At 39.8% G+C, this 17,932-nt stretch overlaps 1 protein-coding gene across 1 annotated transcript in view; it reads right to left on the bottom strand.

The window, feature by feature from the left end:
* Nucleotides 1-17,932, bottom strand: part of ANKS1B (ankyrin repeat and sterile alpha motif domain containing 1B) — a 1,114,451-nt gene that overhangs the window by 268,386 nt on the left and 828,133 nt on the right. The window contains 2 exon segments of the mRNA XM_045084805.1: nt 15,970-15,999; nt 16,001-16,123. Coding sequence (XP_044940740.1) covers nt 15,970-15,999; nt 16,001-16,123 — 153 coding nt within the window.

The raw sequence follows: 17,932 nt of genomic DNA, 5'->3' as shown, positions 1-17,932 counted from the left end.
AAAGCACCAACTCCTGCATTTCTTGGTGAAGTTCTAGGTCAGCTGATTTATCTGGTCACCGTGGTCCACAGGGAGTGAGAATGACTCAATTCTCTCAGGTGACATTTGCTTTGCAACTTGCTCTTTTCTGCTGCGCCAGTCTCAAGGAGATGCGTGTGAGGGATGGTTTTCTTTACCTACTTTTGCAGGAGACTGTGGAGGAAAAGGTACTCTGTGGGGGGGTCTGCTTAGTTATTTTGAGCCTTTCCATCTTGTCCCAACTCTCTAGGTATTCAAGGACCAGTGCACAAAGTAGCTTGGGCATGGACTTTTCTTCAGTACAGTTTCTGAAGGACAGTGGGTAGTTCAGTTTTGGCATTTGGGAGGTGTTAACAGAGCCACCCTCTCTGTTTTTTGTCTGGATGTGTGCGTCTGTGTGTGTGGTGGTGGTGATACGGGGTTATTTATGGCAAAGTACCTCAGACTTTCATCTCGAGGAACATGTGTAATCCAGTGGCTGCCACAAGGAAGAAAAAGAACTCTCTTAGGCAGCCATCAAGGCTAACATTGTTGGAAAATTGCTCTGTTATGGTGAGAACATGAGGGGAAAGTTTGTGTGTATTCTATTCATTCTGTTGTTAGATGTGACTGTTTCAAGACCAGCACAGTCCAGCTCCTTTAAAGGTACAAGACATTGGTGAATGTAAAATAAAAAGGACTGATGGCTTCTTTCATTAAAACTCAACCAGTTCCTTTCACACTACTTCATCTGGGTCAGCTGAGGCTGTTATAACAAATTACCATAAGGTGAATGGCATAAACAACAGAAATTTATTTCTTGCAGTTCTGGAGGCTTGGAAGGCCGCGATCAGAGTGCAGCACAGTGGAACTCTGGTGAGGACCCTCTTCTGGGTTGTAGACTGCCCGCTTCCTGTTGTGTTTTTACATGGTGGAAAGTGAGCTAACTCTCTGGTTTCTTCTTATAAGGGCCATAATCCCATTCATGATGTCTCCACCCTCTTGACTTAGTGACCTCCCAAATTCTCGACCTCCAAATGTCATGACTTTGGGATCAGGGTTTCAATGTGTAACTTTGGTGGGGGTGGGGGAAAGCAAACATTCAGCACAGTGCAGTGTATCAGATAGGAGTGTCCACAGTGCGCATCTCCTAGGATTAAGTTGGGATGAAATGTGTCAGCATATGACAGTGGTTAGAACCCTGCTTCATACACAAGCATCCTTGGGTCAGTCAGCGAATATTTATTTGCCACTTACAGCGTGCTAGGCAGTGTTCCAAGAGCTGGGGATACAGGAGTAAACGAAATATATCTACAATCTAATGGAGCTCATGGTGGTTAACAAGAAGGCAGAGCCAGGATGAAAATCTTGCTGTCAAGTCTAGCACCAGAGCACCTTTTATTCACTGAGAGAAGGAAGGTGAATAAGAAACTGGAGATGCATGAAACGGGAGACTGGACATCAGGAGTAAAGCCATAGATGTGTGCTTGACAGCCATCAACCCGAAGGTGCCAGCTGAAGTCTTTCCATAGGTGATACTGTCCAAGAGCCTAACACTGAAGAGAGGAGATCTGAGCACAAAATCTTCAGCAAAACTGACATTTCATAAATAGGAAGATGGAGAACAAGGTACTGAAACTCCTGCTACTGTATAATTGTTACTATTGCTATTACTCTTATATCTGTCTAGCGGAGGCAATTAACCTAAGGAACTACACTCACTGAAAAAAACTCGTCATTAAGGTAATCATAGAACTGATATCCCATCACCTTTGCTTATTCTGTTGGTGAAAAGCAAGTCTTAAGTTCTACCTGCACTCGAAGGGAGTTGATTAGACAAGGATACAACTTATTAGGAACCACTCCAGGGTGTGTTCATATATTCATTATTTTATTTGGCTGCCTACCTTTTATTATTGAATTTGACAGTTCTTTATACCTTCTGTAGGCACTTTAAAAAATTAAATGTATAATTTTCTTCCTCCTCCAAAATATTGGTTGCATACTCACTCTGAGCAAAGAGTTGGTATGCAACAAATACTTGAGCAAGGCATGAGAATGATTTTCCATTAGACAAATACTTTAGGATTTAATTTTCTAAAATAATTTAGTTTCATGGCCAATTAATTCACCACTTTTTCATCTTTTTATATATCTAGCAAATCCATTATTATACAGTGTGTTTATCACCCATGTTACTATCCTCTACTTGTTAAATATGGGGGGGTGTCCTGTCCTCAAAATTTCCATACATTTGAGCCCCATGTCCATTAATATAGTACCCTACCTATTTTTCCCCCTGCAGGCCCCCACATTTTAGCAACACTAATCATTGGAGATTTTCCAGGATGGTTTTAATCTCATGTATTTTGATTGAAGTTTCAGAAACAATGATAAGAGCATCCATACTTATAAAATTTTTTCTTCTCTAATCAAAACTTCTCGTTTGTGGTGGACTGACTGCACTAATAGTCCCAATTTTTCATCCTGACCTGCGTCCAAGCCATTTATTATGCATTTCAGCTCATCTTGTCAAGAGGTGAACTCTAGCTTCCTCTCTCAACATAATTCTGAGCTTGTCATGGTTCCTTTGGCCAACCATGAGCAGACAGGATGCAAGCAGAGGCTTGCAAATGGGCTTGCATATTTTTGTTTCTTTCTGTCTTTGCCCTAGGTCGTGCCTGGGAGAGCATGTTAGAGGATGGAGCACCTGGAGTAGAGCCAGGCTGCCCCACTTGTCTCAGCTGCCACCACCCAGATCAGCAGACCAGAGCCCACTGCCAGATGTGAGATCAAAAGAAATTCTGAGCCAAGTCCAGCCTAAATTACTGACCCACAGACTTGTGAGCTAAACAAATGCTTATCGCTTTAAGCCCCTGCATTTTCAGACAGATTGTTGCATAGCATTGCTGTGGCAATGGAAAACTGATAATGTGTCCCATAAATCTGGGGAACTTGGAAGCAGCCCCTCCATTTGGCTGCCATGAAACAAAGATGGAGGTTTTCCTACTTGCAAAGCATTGTGCAAAATGCTCTACTAGGTTATTTCAGTTAATCCTGAAGACAAGATTATCTAGAAAATAGATAATATTATTATTCAAATTTTAGAGGCAAAGAAATTTTAGAGGTAAAATTAGAGAAGGTTAAGTGACTTGCATAAGGTAGCTAAATGATCAGAAATAAAATGGGCAGTTAAACCCTGGAAGACTGATTTTAGAGCCTCTATACTTTTACTATTGATGCTTGCTGTTTACTCACCTTTTCTTCTGCCTACCTCCACTCTCTTCAGAAGAAGACCCTGTGTTCCAATTTGGGATATAGAGACCACTTTATATTTAGTTCTTGTTTTTTTTTAAACATTTATTTTATTTATTTATTCGACAGACAGAGATCACAATTCAGCGAGAGGCAGGCAGAGAGAGAGAGAGGAAGCAGGCTCCCCGCTGAGCAGAGAGCCTGATGCGGGCTCGATCTCAGGACCCTGGGATCATGACCTGAGCTGAAGGCAGCGGCTTAATCCACTGAGCCACCCAGGCGCCCCTATATTTAGTTCTTAATAGTATTTTCTTTCTTACATCTGGTATAAATGGCCATCCTCCCCATTAGTCTGGAAGTTCTTTTGAGGGTAAAGTCTATAAAATACTTAATGTATTTTTTCCTACAGCTACCATGAAGTCAAATTTTTAAGAAGATAACGATCCTATTTAAGTTTTAGAAAATCTAATTATCTCCCCAAAGCAGTTTATATCAAAGTAAGACTCTCCTAGAGAATATATATATTTATATGTTAAACACATGTACACAAACATCCCAAATTAATCTAATTGATGAGATGCACAGCAGAGGGTTTTTCCTATTTTGTCATACAGTTTTAGGCTTATGGTGTTTGAATTTAGTGTTTTATGTCTATAAAATTAAAATTCTCCTGTTTTCGTGTTTTTATTATTTAATATTATAAACAGGGATTGATATAAAACTAGCACTGAATTTGCAATTAGTTTCTGTAAATGTACTTCAGGTATGCAGCCACCAGGTGGCGGCAGGGTGACAGGCATAAGGTTTGTACAGTTTTACATGCTTTCCGAAGGTTCAAGGTAATAGCTTTTTGCTTGAGTTCAAAAATAATTTGAGACCACAGATATTCAACTTAACATAATATATCTCTTTAGCAAAATAGCTAGACTTAAACTCTAAATCAATCTTAAACATCTTTAAAGCAGATATAAATCCCAAGCTACAAAAATCACCTACCTAATATCTCTCCTTTCCAGCTTTTTGAATTATTTTCATAGTGGGCTGATTCTAGCACTAATCTTGCATACTTACTTCAGTAAAAATGTTAATCTTTATGATTTACTCTGAGTCTTTATTTATTGTCATCTCCTCCATCATAGCTCATATGTCAGGTTTCAAAATTCCTAATAATTTTCTTTTAACAAAAATACCTCTTTGGCTTCCATTTCCTCTAAGACAGAGATTTATCTTTTCAATAGGAGCTCAGATCTCCCATGGAAGACCCAAAGCATTTCTCCATCAGGATATAGCATGAAAAGTTTATTTGCATTTTATGGAGGATTTTGTCCTTTTTATTTTCTGCACTATAGGAATAATCCATTAGAATTTTTCCCCTCTCAAAGCTCCTAGAAGCACAGAGCCAATTTACTGTATTTATCTATTTAACTGAAGCATACACGAATCTCCTTAGCAACAGGCTCTGCCCTAAATATCTCCATAGATTTCTTAAAGAAACAAAAGTCTTCAAAGCTGTTAGAAACCTGAGCAAAACGCAGAATAAAAAAGTTAAGTGACTTCATTATAATTAATAACACTGTATATTTAAAAGAAGCAATTTCAATGTAGAGAAAATATCAACTAGTTCAAAAAGCAGTCAGAAGTTCCCACGCTTATGGATCATCAAGCTGAAACTTTGCAACAGGTTTTAAGGTTTTAAGATTAAAGATAATAAATTGAGAATGAGTACATCCCTAACCTCTGAGCTACACCCCTGCTCTGGCCTAAGGTGTTCTGTTTCAAGAATAAAGAAGAGTAGCGTGGCTGAGTCAAGGGTTTATGCTATGTGGTTGAGGGAAAAAAAAAAAACAAAAGAAACTAGCAATTCTGGACCTAAGTGTTGTCAGGGAGAAAAAGGGGGAGATCCTCAGCAGCTTTATCCTGAATGTTGCTACAGGAGCCGAGAGAGTCATTCCACCCGACATTCGCCCACTCCAGGAGTGCAGATTTAGAGGAGCACTAAACAGTGAGGGTTTGGGCAGGGCTGGTAGGGAAAGATGATACCCGCTGGGGGTCTTGGTGGGGGAAGGTTAAGAGGCCAGTGCAGCAGAGAGGGGTTGGAGTTGGGAAGGGGGCAAAAGAGAGAGGCTGAGCAGTGAATTCCTAGAGACCAGACTTGGCACGTCGAACGGGGCTTTCTAGGTCCCAGCAGGTGAGTGCTGAGAGTGAGAAGCCAATGGCACCTAAGCTGTGAGAGCAGGCTCCAGGGGAGCTGGCCAGCTCCGAGCCTAACTCTGGGAGACAGAGCTGGGGAAGAGAGAAAGAAAGAGAGGCAAAAGAACAGGAATATAGGGAAGGATGAAAAAGGGCTGGATAATGAAAAGCTCTCATGTGATTTTGAGTCTCACAGAAAACCTATAAAGCCGGTGGGGTGGATACTGTTATCTCCTGTTTACCAACGAGAGACTGAGGCCCAGAGGGGGTAAGTGAGGGAAGGTCCCATACCGAGTGGCAGATACAGGACTCCAAGTTGAGTGACCTGATTTCAATGTACAGATGAAAGAAGAGCGGATGCCCTTGAAACCCTGACACATACCATGTGTCCTGCCTTTACTTTATAAACCGTAAGTACATTTTTTTTTTTTTAACATAACCAGGACTTAGCCTTGTAAGGATCAAACTGAGAAGTCTTAGTCACTATTGAAAAGCATTTCTGAAGTGTATTGTATTTGTCCCAACCTTCTTTGAGCACTGGCTATAATTTACCCATTCTTGATATGTAGGCCTCTAACAATGAAAACTGGACTCTGTATGTATGTACTTTCAATTGAGGGACATTCACAGGCTCTACGGAGACGCACGGGTTTTCCTGTTGTCATGCCTAATGCATTTGTGGCTCCAGAGAGCTGCACATCAGAATTGGCTGAGTCAGCTCCTTGCCTCCTAGTCAGCTATTGCTTCTTGAGTGTGTTGGCTACCTACTCTTCTGATCATGTTATTTTCTTGATTAAAATCCTTTAAATGGCTCCCCACTGATTACAGAAGGAGTTTTCAACCCAGGCAGCACATTAAAATCACCTGGGGAGCTTTTAAAAACTCCTGGTGCCCAGATGCCATCACCAAAGATTTTGATTCAATTGTTTAGCTGAGGGCTGTAGCCTGTAGGGATTACCAAATGTAGCATGGGTTTGGGCTTTCCGGCCAAGATGGATGAACAGGGATTGGCTTTATCCCCACCTTGCTTTCACCTGAAACAACTAAAAATCCTGACACAATATATGAAATACTGATTTTTAAGAGGTTGGAATGAAGCAATGAAGGACATTGATCCCTGAGAGAAGAGAAACAGACAGAGACCTATAGTTGTCCCAGTTGACCCCCGTAAGGGAATTCCCAGGCCATGGTGCAGGAAGTGGAATCCAGGGAACCTGGAAGACTCTTTGAATTGAGAGGATGGAAATGAGGGTCTAAAGAGACTGACGGGCCTGCAGTGTTCTGGGCAGAATAGTAGAGAGGATAGAGTACTGATCAGCACATGCATATGAGGAAACCTTTTGAGGCCAGATTAAAAACAACAACAACAACAACAACAACAACAACAACAACAAAACTACCTAAAAAGATTAGTGGGAATAGGATATAGAGTTCAAATGGGGTTGATAAGAGTTTGCACTATTCAGACTGGGAAATCTAGAAACTCACAGGGCATTGATAGAATACTCAGAGGCGGGGCTCCTGGGTGGCTCAGTGGGTTAAAGCCTCTGCCTTCGGCTCAGGTCATGATCCCGGGGTCCTGGGATCAAGCCCCGCGTCGGGCTCTCTGCTCGGCAGGAAGCCTCTGCTTCCTCCTCCCTCTCTCTCTACCTGCCTCTCTGCCTACTTGTGATCTCTATAAAATACTGTCAAATAAAATAAATAAAATCTTAAAAAAAAAAAAAAAGAATACTCAGAGGCACCTTGCCTCAGTAGTAGAAGTATTAGCCATAGATTAAATGATGCTCTGGGCTTGCTTGACAATCTTCAAAGCAATCTTCCAAGCAAGACCTGAAAGGATCAGAGTATATCCAAGGAACTTTTCTATTTTCCAGAACAAAGCTCAAGAATATCTACAGGAATACAAAAATATCCAGCACCCAAAAAAGTAAAATTAATAATGTCTGGCATGCAATAAAAATTACCAGGCATGCCAAGACCAATGAGGAGAAAAATCAATCAGCTGAAACCAATCCAAAACTGACACAGATATTGAAATTAGAAGACGAGGGCATTAAAACAGTTATTATAACCACACTCCATATGTTCAATAAGTGAGAAGAAAGATTGAGCATGTTGAGTAGAGATATGAAAAAATATAAAAAAGACTCATGTCTAACTTCTGAAGATTAGAACTATAATCACTGAGATAAAAAATATATACTGGGTGTTAATAATAGCAGATTAGATAGTACAAGAAGAAAAGATTAGAGAACGTGAAGTCATACAATAGGGACCATCCAAATGAATCACAGAGAGAAAGATACTGAATGAACAGAGCATTGAGGAGCTGTGGCCCAACTTCAAATAGCGTAATATACATGATTGGAATTTCCAAAACGGAGGAGAGAGAACACGGCGCAGCAGATAATATTTTGAGAAACGTCCATGGATCAGCCACTATCGAAAATTGTGTGGATGTTCTACAAAAATTGAACAATAGGATTACCATTTGACCCCGTAATCCAACTTCTAGGTATATATCCAAAAGAACTGAAAACAGGATCTCGAGGAGATATTTGCACACTGATGTCTACAGGGGTGTTGTCCATAATCAAAAAATTCAAAAGGTGGAAGCAACCTAAATGTCTCTCAACAGATGAATGGATAAAGAGAATGTGATATTACCCAGCCTTAAAAAGAAGGAAATCCTGTCATATACTCTAACATGGATGAACTTTGATGACATTATGCTAAGGGAAATAATCTAGTCATAAAAAGACAAATATTGCATGATCCCACACATGTGAGGCATCCAGAGCAGCAACCAAATTCTTAGAAAAAGAATGGTGGTTGCAAGGAGTGGGGAGATGGGAAATAGGGGTATTATTCAATGGACATAGGTTCAGTTTTGCAAGATGAAAAGCTCTAGAGATCTGCTGCACAACAATGTGCGTAAATACCACTGTACTTATGCTTAAAAGGGCTTAATGTGGCAAATTTTATGTGTTTTTTTTTTTTTTAAAGATTTTATTTATTTATTTGACAGACAGAGATCACAAGCAGGCAGAGAGACAGGCAGAGAGAGAGGAGGAAGCAGGCTCCCTGCCGAGCAGAGAGCCCGATATGGGACTCGATCCCAAGACCCTGAGATCATGACCCGAGCCAAAGGCAGCGGCTTAACCCACTGAGCCACCCAGGCGCCCTATGTGTTTTTTGATTACAATAAAAATGATGGTGGTGGTGATGATTGCATAGCTGGAATATATTAAAATGAGCAAATTGTATGATTTGTGAATTATTTGTCAATGAAGACATAAAAACAAGTTTAGGATGTCACACAACAATGAGAGCAAAGGCACCGTCCTAAAACTACCTGCAGTGTGATGCAGATGAAAGAAGCTCCATGTGAGAACAAACTGTCCGAAAACAAGCGCACTGAACTCTGCTGTTAAAGACACTCGTGATTGGAGGGTGCCTTTTGGTGCTGGTGATTTTCCATTTCTTGTTCTGGGTGCTAGTTACAGGTGTGTAAGTTTTTGGTGAAAATTCATTAAGCAATAACTACACTTATGATTTATATGGATTTTTGTATGTCCACAGAAAAATTTTGGAAAGTTGAGGGAAAAAGAAGAAACATAAGAATTTAAAGGGGGGGGGCACCTGGGTGGCTCAGTGGGTTAAGGCCTCTGCCTTCGGCTTGGGTCATGATCCCAGGGTCCTGGGATCGGGGAGCCTGCTTCCTCCTCTCTGCCTGCCTCTCTGCCTACTTGTGATCTCTGTCAAATAAATAAATAAAATATTAAAAAAAAAAGAATTTAAAGGGAAACCAAAAAAATAAGAAGAGAATGACCAAAACTTTTCCAAAGTTAATGAAAAGTACAGACCTCATATCTAAGAAGCTCAAAAATCATTTATACACAAGAAATATGAGGAAAATGTCATCAAGATTCATCATAATCAAATTGCTCAAAACCAGTAATAAAAAGAACACTCTTACGTGCAAAGGAAAAAAAACTAAAAAGACGAGTTACATACAGAGGAAGAGCAACAACAACAAAACCAAAAAAAGAAAGGATAACAGCAGATGTTGCCTCAGAAATAATGCAGGAGAGGATGGCGGATCCCCATCTCTGAAGTGCGGTTACACTAGAATTCTATACTCAGCAAAAACAGCTTTGGAAAATAAAGTCCCTTCTACCAGCGGCTCACACCATAAGAAATGTTAAAGGAAGAGCTCATACAGGAGAATGATGGCAGATGGAAATAGAGTTCCACACAAAGGAATGACGAGCCGGGAGGGCTTCGCGGGTTGTGTGACCTATGAGGTTACACAAGGAACTGCCCTTTGAAGGACTCTGTGCTCAGCTTAATGCGCTGCTGGCACTTTTAAAAAATCTTTCAATAATTTTTAAATAAAGGGTCCCCTAGTTTTGTTTTCCACTGGACCCTCCAGTTATGAAGAATTAAGGATGATCCGAATGAAGATTCCTGTGCAGCCCATGAGGGTGGGGGAGAAGGCTGGGAGGCTGAGCTTGGCTCGGGTCCTATGGGCAGGCATGGAAGATTACAGGAGGTTTCTTCAGAGGAAATTAAGAATGCTTTGATTTTTTTTTTAAAGATTTTATTTATTTATTTGACAGAGAGAAATCACAAGTAGATGGAGAGGCAGGCAGAGAGAGAAAGAGAGAGAGAGGGGGAAGCAGGCTCCCTGCTGAGCAGAGAGCCTGATGCGGGACTCGATCCCAGGACCCTGAGATCATGACCTGAGCCGAAGGCAGCGGCTTAACCCACTGAGCCACCCAGGCGCCCAAATGCTTTGATTTTTAATCAGGGGAAGATTGAATGACATCTGGTGGGGGTGGGGAAGGAAACAAACAGCAGTTGTCCACTTAGATAAACTTTTTCAAGGCAGATATTTCTAGATAGAACACGATTTTCCTTTTTGTACAGAGGTGCTTCATAGATGGCTATAATCAGAGGGTTTTAATTCTTCATGAAATTCATTTTTGCTGAGTGTTCTCTTCAGGCCCAAATACCTTGTTTCGTTTCGGTATGAGTGTGAGTGCGAGTGTATGTGTGTGTGTGTGTGTGTGTGTGTGTACTAATTCTAGCATCAACACTTCAATAATGCCTATTCCATCATATTGACCCTTAGGCACCACAAATATGTAAATTTTCCTTGGATACAAAAGAAAAGCTGTATTGCTTCCAGTGAAATTCTCATGTTTCAGTGTATTCTAGGTAGTGTGATCTGATTTCAGTGTAGGTCAAGGCTCTGAAGTCCAGAGCAGCCTGATAGTTGCGGATATGCAAAATATGGGGAAAGACAGCCGAGCCAAGAGTACCAGTGTTAGCCCATTACCACTCCCTAGGCCAGATAGGAGGAAGGGCTAAAAATCACTGGAAAGTGAGTATGTGTTTGGGGATGACTGCTCCTCTCATGTAAGGAAGGGAAAAGGGTGCTTTTCCCCCAACTTAGCCACGTGAGGGAAGCTTCCAGAGAATTGCTGCAAGAGCTTGCAGTTCAGATGCAGTGAGTGAGGGGGATGGAGTCCGGGAGCTTTGGCTGATACAGATCTGCACGAGTCTGAAGCTCAGAGGTTGTGCCTGGCAGTCCCAAAGTCTCGTGAGGAGCTGGGTGTACTGTATGCGGTTGGAAGTAGAATTCTTACATCCACGGAGAATTTATAGTTTGTTCTACACTTGAATACTCATATCCAGTTATTTAGTTAAAGCCTTTGGATTTCATTAAAGTTGTTAACATTTGAAGTGTTGAACGATGTAGCCTCCCTGATGTGGAAATATGAATGTTTTTCTCATTTATTAATGTCCTATAGTGAAGGCATAACCTTTTAGTTAAAATAATTGGTTTGGAAATGGAATTATAACATTTGCCCTCCCCTTACGTTCCCTGCAATTTGTGAATTTGCTGGTTATTCTTCTTGCTTGGGAGTATGAGTTACTATTTGCCTTTAACTGATATGTGTACCCAGACACGTACACACGTACTTACATGCACGATGCAAAACTTTTAGGGAGTAAATTTAATTGCAGTTACAGGCAGGGAGGGTGTGGTAGGAAGGAGTGAGAGTTTATAATGCTGATCATGAAATGAAAAACATCAAAGCATGTAATGAGTCTAAACTTGATACTGATACTGTATTTCTATAGCATTTAAAGCAAATAAAGTCACACAGAGATTTAACACAAAATTAGAATGTTAAGTTTGAAAGATTCTTAGTACATCTCCAAGTGATTAGATTATCACAAATTTCTCTGGAAAGGTAGTAATTAAATCAACAACACTGCAAAAGAACAAAACAAGACAAAGCAAAAATGAAAACAAAAATCGAAAAACTAAAAACCAGAAGAATCTGACAGTCCTAAATGAAAGAGGAATGTTAAGTATAGTTTCAGCAGCTATTAGACAAGAAGTAAATGATCTTCTAATCAATTTGCTGCTGCAAATATAAGTCAAATGATTTTCTTGGGACACATATGAGTATTGCTACCTTAATTATTTTGTTTCTACCCGAAGGTATTTAAAACACAACTAACCACTGTAGTTAGATTTTTAAAGCTATTCTTGTACTTACGAACAGAGAATTAAGGATGCACTAAAGCTGATTTTAATTTTGTTCTTTTGGTGGCTACTTTTCTTTTTTAAGATTTATTTATTTTAGAAAAAGAGAGAGAGAGTGGGGGCGGGGGTGGTGGGGAGGGGCAAGAGGAAGAAGCAGAGAGTCTTAAACAGATTCCTCCTTGATCCTGGAGCCGTACCTGGGGCTAGATCTCACGACTCTGAGATCACAGCCTGAGCTGAAACCAAGTCAGCTGCTTACTGACTGACTGCACCATCCAGGCGCACCTTGGTGGGCATTTTATCATTATCCATATTGTAGGGTATCATAAGCATTGGTGAAAGCCAATAGGAAGGAATTTGTGACTTGCTCTAGACTAAGATTCACACATTAATAAACTGGACAGTGTTCAAATTTATCCCATCTAACCAAAATCCTCTTGGTAGGTACTCAGTGCTAAAATAAATAATTACATATTAATAATAGTTATTAATTGTCATACTTTTTTGATGAGGTTATCAATAGCAGTAGGAACTGCTGTGTAAACTTGGTAATACCTTGTACAAGGCCTGAGTAACTTTCTGAGTAAAGAAAATTCATGTACTAATGTACTGTTCACTAGTGTTTAGCTCTCTTAACAAGCCTTGGAGAGGACTATAATTCAAAGCGAGAGGTTTATCCAGCTAGCATCTGCACCGGGAACAACTGGCCTGACAGTCTCTCTCAATATATTCATATAACACTAAAATATCAATACAAAAGTAAGAGTAGTATTAATGATGTTATTAATGATAGTAGCAGACACAGGCAAAACAAACCTGTTAATAAAAGAGCTTCTGTGTATGAAGCATAGATTAGGGAATAAAAGGAATAATTATTGGCATCTAAATTCTCTAAGTCTAAACACATATGGGCCTGTAAAACCTATTTCTTAAAAGTTTCTTTCTGCTTGATTTCCACGGCTGAGAATACTGATATTAAGAAATGAGATTTCTATTAATCTCCCTCATCCCTATACTTTGGGTAGATTTATGACCAAAACCTTCATATTTTCATTAGGTTATGGTAATAATGCACTCCACAAAAAAAAAAAAAAAGGACTTTGGGGTCTTTTTATAACTTCTGGTGCATTTGTACTTTTCAAATCAGAATTTTGTATAGTTTTCATCTCTTTATGAAAATACTTTGAATAAACTTATACTCACTGAGACTGTCGCACTATTTTCAAATATCAAGCAAAATACCCTGTGACATTGGCGGTTTAATCAATACTATTTAATGATGCTAAACATATTTATAATGACAGCAGCAGCCAGTCTCCTCGCCCTCTTTTCTCCTCCCCTCCACCAGGAGCCCCCGGTACCAAAGACAGCCCCTTACCTTGCACTTTTCTCTTTACATAGAACAACAGTTATTGAAGCCAAATGGCTTTCTTAAAATGAGCCACTCATTACGAAGAGTTAGGATATGAATTTCTCTAAAAAGCTTTGCTTTAAATCAAAGTGACTGCACATTCCCTTCAGGCTAGGAAACAACAAATTATGGGTACTTAATATAGAATTACTGGGCCCATGGATTATATATGAGAATATTTTATATTTGGACATCTTCCCTCATTAGTTGGGATAAATTAAACCCTTGAATTTGAGACTAGTCTAAAGCTTTGTAAGCCAGAAGGCACACATTTGTGCCTTTCTTTCATTTTAAAACCCAAGAACCCAGAATCATCAAATGCCTCACCCTCGTAGCAGTTTTGGGGAGCATAAAAACTTTGTTCTCTGATTTCCAAGTCTAAAAGTACAGATCCATTTTTTGTTTATAATAAATCTATCTATGGAATTAAATGACTCGCAAAGCCTCCTCAAGAGTGTGAACTTGACCATAAAGATGTCACAAACTTTAAGTACTATCAGCTTAAGGAAAATATACTGGGTTGTGATAGCAGATGCAGATGTACTCCAGGCCAGAGGAATTGGCCTCAAGACCTAAGATGCAGTGACTGTCTTTTCTAGTCCTGATAACAATGCTTGTGACAGCTGCTTCTCACAGGAATGAAGACAGATTTTACTACAGCACCTGCAGCTAAAGGGAAAATATGTAAAGAGTTTGTAGGCATGAAAACGGCTATTCTTCTGTCCCAACTCCAGGTTGATTGGCCTGTAGGTGGTGGTGGATGGTCCCTGAGCTCTGGCAGTAAGCCTGGGGCCTCAGAGTCTCACTGACTTACAGTCATTGCAATAATCCACAAGGGACACAGTGACTGAACAGGGATCTCTAGGCTGCTAGTCCCCCTAGTGCTGAAAAAAGTGTGGGTCCCAGCTCATGCCTTAAACGTTAGCCCCAGCATTTGGATTTTGAGAGACCTCTATGCCTGCTTCAATGATCCTTGCTTCAAAGAAAACATTTTATAGTAGACTTCTATTGGAATCCCTTCTTCTCAGTGAGGGATTACTGCTAATGCCCATTAAGCGAGTGACTCATGTGCTAAGTATTTGTTCTTCAGTGGGGAACAAGATTATTTGGAAGACGTTATGCAGAGATATTTGTCAAGTTGTTACAATTGACTAGAATGTCACCTAATTGGAAACAAGTTTGCTTGATCTATGGAAGGTCCCTCTTTAACATATGGCTAACCGTAGCCATCAGATGAGTCCTGGATTCTTGGTGGAGAACTGAAATCTCCTGCATGCAACCAGAATACAACACACACTCCATGAGTTCCACTGTGTTGCCACACAGGCTAAGAACAAGTTAATCAGAGGCTTTCAGTCAGACAGTGTGTTTCTGCAGAAATAATGATAGCTTTTGTGAGGGAGTAAGGACAGAAAGCAAAGAGTAACTGATGGCAAATTAGAAGAAGGAGCCAAGAGTTTGTCCATTTACTGTGATTTTTAGATCAAAGGACAGTTTTTATGAGATGTTCTGGAAAAGATATTATTTTTAAGACAGACTTTTAAAAGCAGAGAATAATTAGTTACTACTAATAACAATAATTTAAAATAATTAATGGCATGCAATAGGCAGTGACTGGACTTGTGGAGAGAAAGTGGCATAAAGAGTAGAACGAATCTCTTTCGAACAGGCAGAAATTTATTTGCCTTATCTTTCAGGTTACGAGTGTTTCTTAAAGTTTTAGAATATAAAATTCAAATCTAATAAATTATCTAAAAGATTAAGGGATTTTTCACTCATTTTGGAGAAGAAATGTTCAGGATGTCAAAGATAATGTGAAGGCATGATGATTATATGTTACTTTTTCATTCTTTCATTCCTTGATGCCATTGGATGTCAACAAATAGTCAAAATCAAATAAATATCAGTATTAAGACCATTTATACAGATCTAGTTGATCTCTTTGGGCTTGAACCCACAGTAACATATGTTGGCCAGTTTTCATGGAAAATCTATACCAAGTATAGAAATACAACAGAGACAACTTAAGGTTAGATACAAGCTCTGGATAGTAAAATTTTGATATTACAGCAGCTATTATTATTAATAAGAACAAAAGCAGTGTCTTCGAGATGGGGGTTTATATATATATGCAGGCCAAGGAATAGAGACAAGGGAAACATAATAGAGATAGGAAACTAAAATTGAGGACTCTAATCTTTAACAGTGAATACGAACAAGATCAAGATGGGAGCCTATTTGTTATCATGACCATATCCTGAGCAGACTAAATTTTCTACAATGGAAAGCCTCCAAACGCTTGGGAAGTTTTTCTTGGATAACGCGAAACACCCTGGGAGTCCTCCTCGTGCCCCACATCAAAACTTTAAAAGACAGTAAGCATGCAGCTTGACTGGACCAAGACAGATGTATATTTAAAGCAGAAGGCATATCTATAAATTGCTGATGGATGTCAAATAGTTTTAAAGAAAGAAAATATCAACCTGCCAACAACGGGAATTTCATTCACCAAGTGTTGAATGGGTAAGGTATCTTTAAAAGACCAACTTACGTTAATAAGTTCAACCTCCCAGATTTTTTTTCAACAGGTCCATCGACGTGTAGCCATTAATCAGAAAGGCTTTGGTGTAGTCACCTAGTTCAATGGAATCCAGCCACTCAGCGACAGAAGTGGGATGATAGCCATCGTGGCCAATGGGTCTCATCTGAAATAAAGAAAATCACATTAGGATGAGGATTACTTTGAGTTCCAACAAACAGAATGGATCTTGCCACTTGGAAGTTTATTTGATTTGAAGCAACAGTTCTTTTTTGGATAAGAAAACAAGGAAAACCAAAATACTTGACACACAAATCTAAGTCACTAATAATTTTCACGCTGAATTAGTTTTCAAAAATGCACCCAGAAATTTCTAATTTAGCTGCTACGCCAAACTCCATATTTGAGAAAACGAAATATGTCAAACTTCTGTTAGAGACATTATTGACATTCTGTTGGATGAAATTTAAAATCATGGCAGTTGAGCAGTATTAAATTCAATACTGAAGGCACAAGGAACTGCAAGTTCTAAAATGTAGATGATAATTCTCATATGTGCAACATCAAAGCATGTGAAAATACTGCACGACTCAAACATCCAAAGGAATTCATGCTTATGCAAGACATGTAGGTAGTGCAAACATGCTGGAGAAACATACTGCAGTGTTTAAGCCAGTAAAGAAGAGGCTTTTTGGTGTTTAAAGACCATGTGTTCTGCATAGACTCTACAGTATGTTAGACATGAATAGAGAACTTGCTGGCAGACAGGTTCCTATTTTTTGTCAGCTATATACAGATTTTTTTTTTTTCTTTAGGAGAACAAAGAAGTGTGACAGCAGCATAATGTTTCTGAGTTTAAATTGGAGTGTGAAAAAGTAATTTAAGCAAGAGAAACTTCTGGGTTTAAAATTTTGTATGATTATTCTAGTCTTTTTAGCTTTTATTTGAAATTTATTTGAATTTCTGGTTCTTGGCTTTTGAAGTAAGTCACTTCGAAGACTTTGCGTTGCTCTGCCTGCCACACGGTGTAGCTGATGCTTCCGTTGGTCTGGACAGCAGGCACCTCATCAACCTGATGTTGCAATTCAGGATGGGGAAAAGCAAAACCGGGCAAAATACATAGGTTCTCCTCTTCCTTCAGATTCAAGGAGATAAATATTAATGGAAATCTACATGATTCTGATTTGCATGGAGATAAGATTAGTCTGGCTGTCAGGGATTCAGATTTTAATCCTAAACATGGTAGGCTTTGTTACTATGCAGTGATCTCATTTTGAAGGTTCTTCTTATTTCTTCATCATGGATTCAAGGTGTTCATTAGGGATCAACACCTAGGGAAGGAGGGTTGAGAAGGAGGGTCAGGCAGAAGAGAAGTCAAATGATGATGGGCCCCGACAAAGCCTCTGTGAAACCCTGGGGGAGCTCTGGTTCAGGTCATGCTCCTAGAGGTCCTGTGCTGGCAGCATGACTGGCCCTTTGTGCCTCACACTCTCTGTCACTGGATGCGGCCACCATGGGAAAAGGACTCTAGTGAGGCTGCTCTCCAAAGCAGAGGCAGACCCTGCAGGTGCTGACAGCTGGAGGTTGTCTGCTGACCGCTCTCCCTCCTTGAAGAGAGAGCCTGGAGGAGCATGTCCATGTCTCCTAGAAGACCATGGACCCAGATTCACCCAAGGTTTACATTTGGCCACACTGGGTTTCTACCTTTTTCTCTATACCCACTTCCTCATTCATATGCACACAACACACGTCTTATTTTAGATGAACCATTGGGAAGACATTTCTCTCCCCTGAACCTTTAGTAGACACGATGAAACGTTATCTCTTGATGCTTCAGCATGCATTTTCTAAGACCAAGGACATTCTACATAGCCACAGTAGAAGCACACTCAAGAAATCTAATATTGACCAGATTATGTTACATAATATTTAGTCCATATGTAAATTCACCACAGGTGCCCAAAATAGAATTTGT

The sequence above is a fragment of the Mustela putorius genome, unplaced genomic scaffold, assembly GCF_011764305.1.
Source record: "Mustela putorius furo isolate JIRA1106 unplaced genomic scaffold, ASM1176430v1.1 tig00000788_pilon_pilon_pilon, whole genome shotgun sequence".
Classification (NCBI taxonomy): Eukaryota; Metazoa; Chordata; class Mammalia; order Carnivora; family Mustelidae; genus Mustela; species Mustela putorius.
Note: the sequence above shows the minus strand (reverse complement) of the source record. Positions and strands in the feature narration are given on the sequence as shown.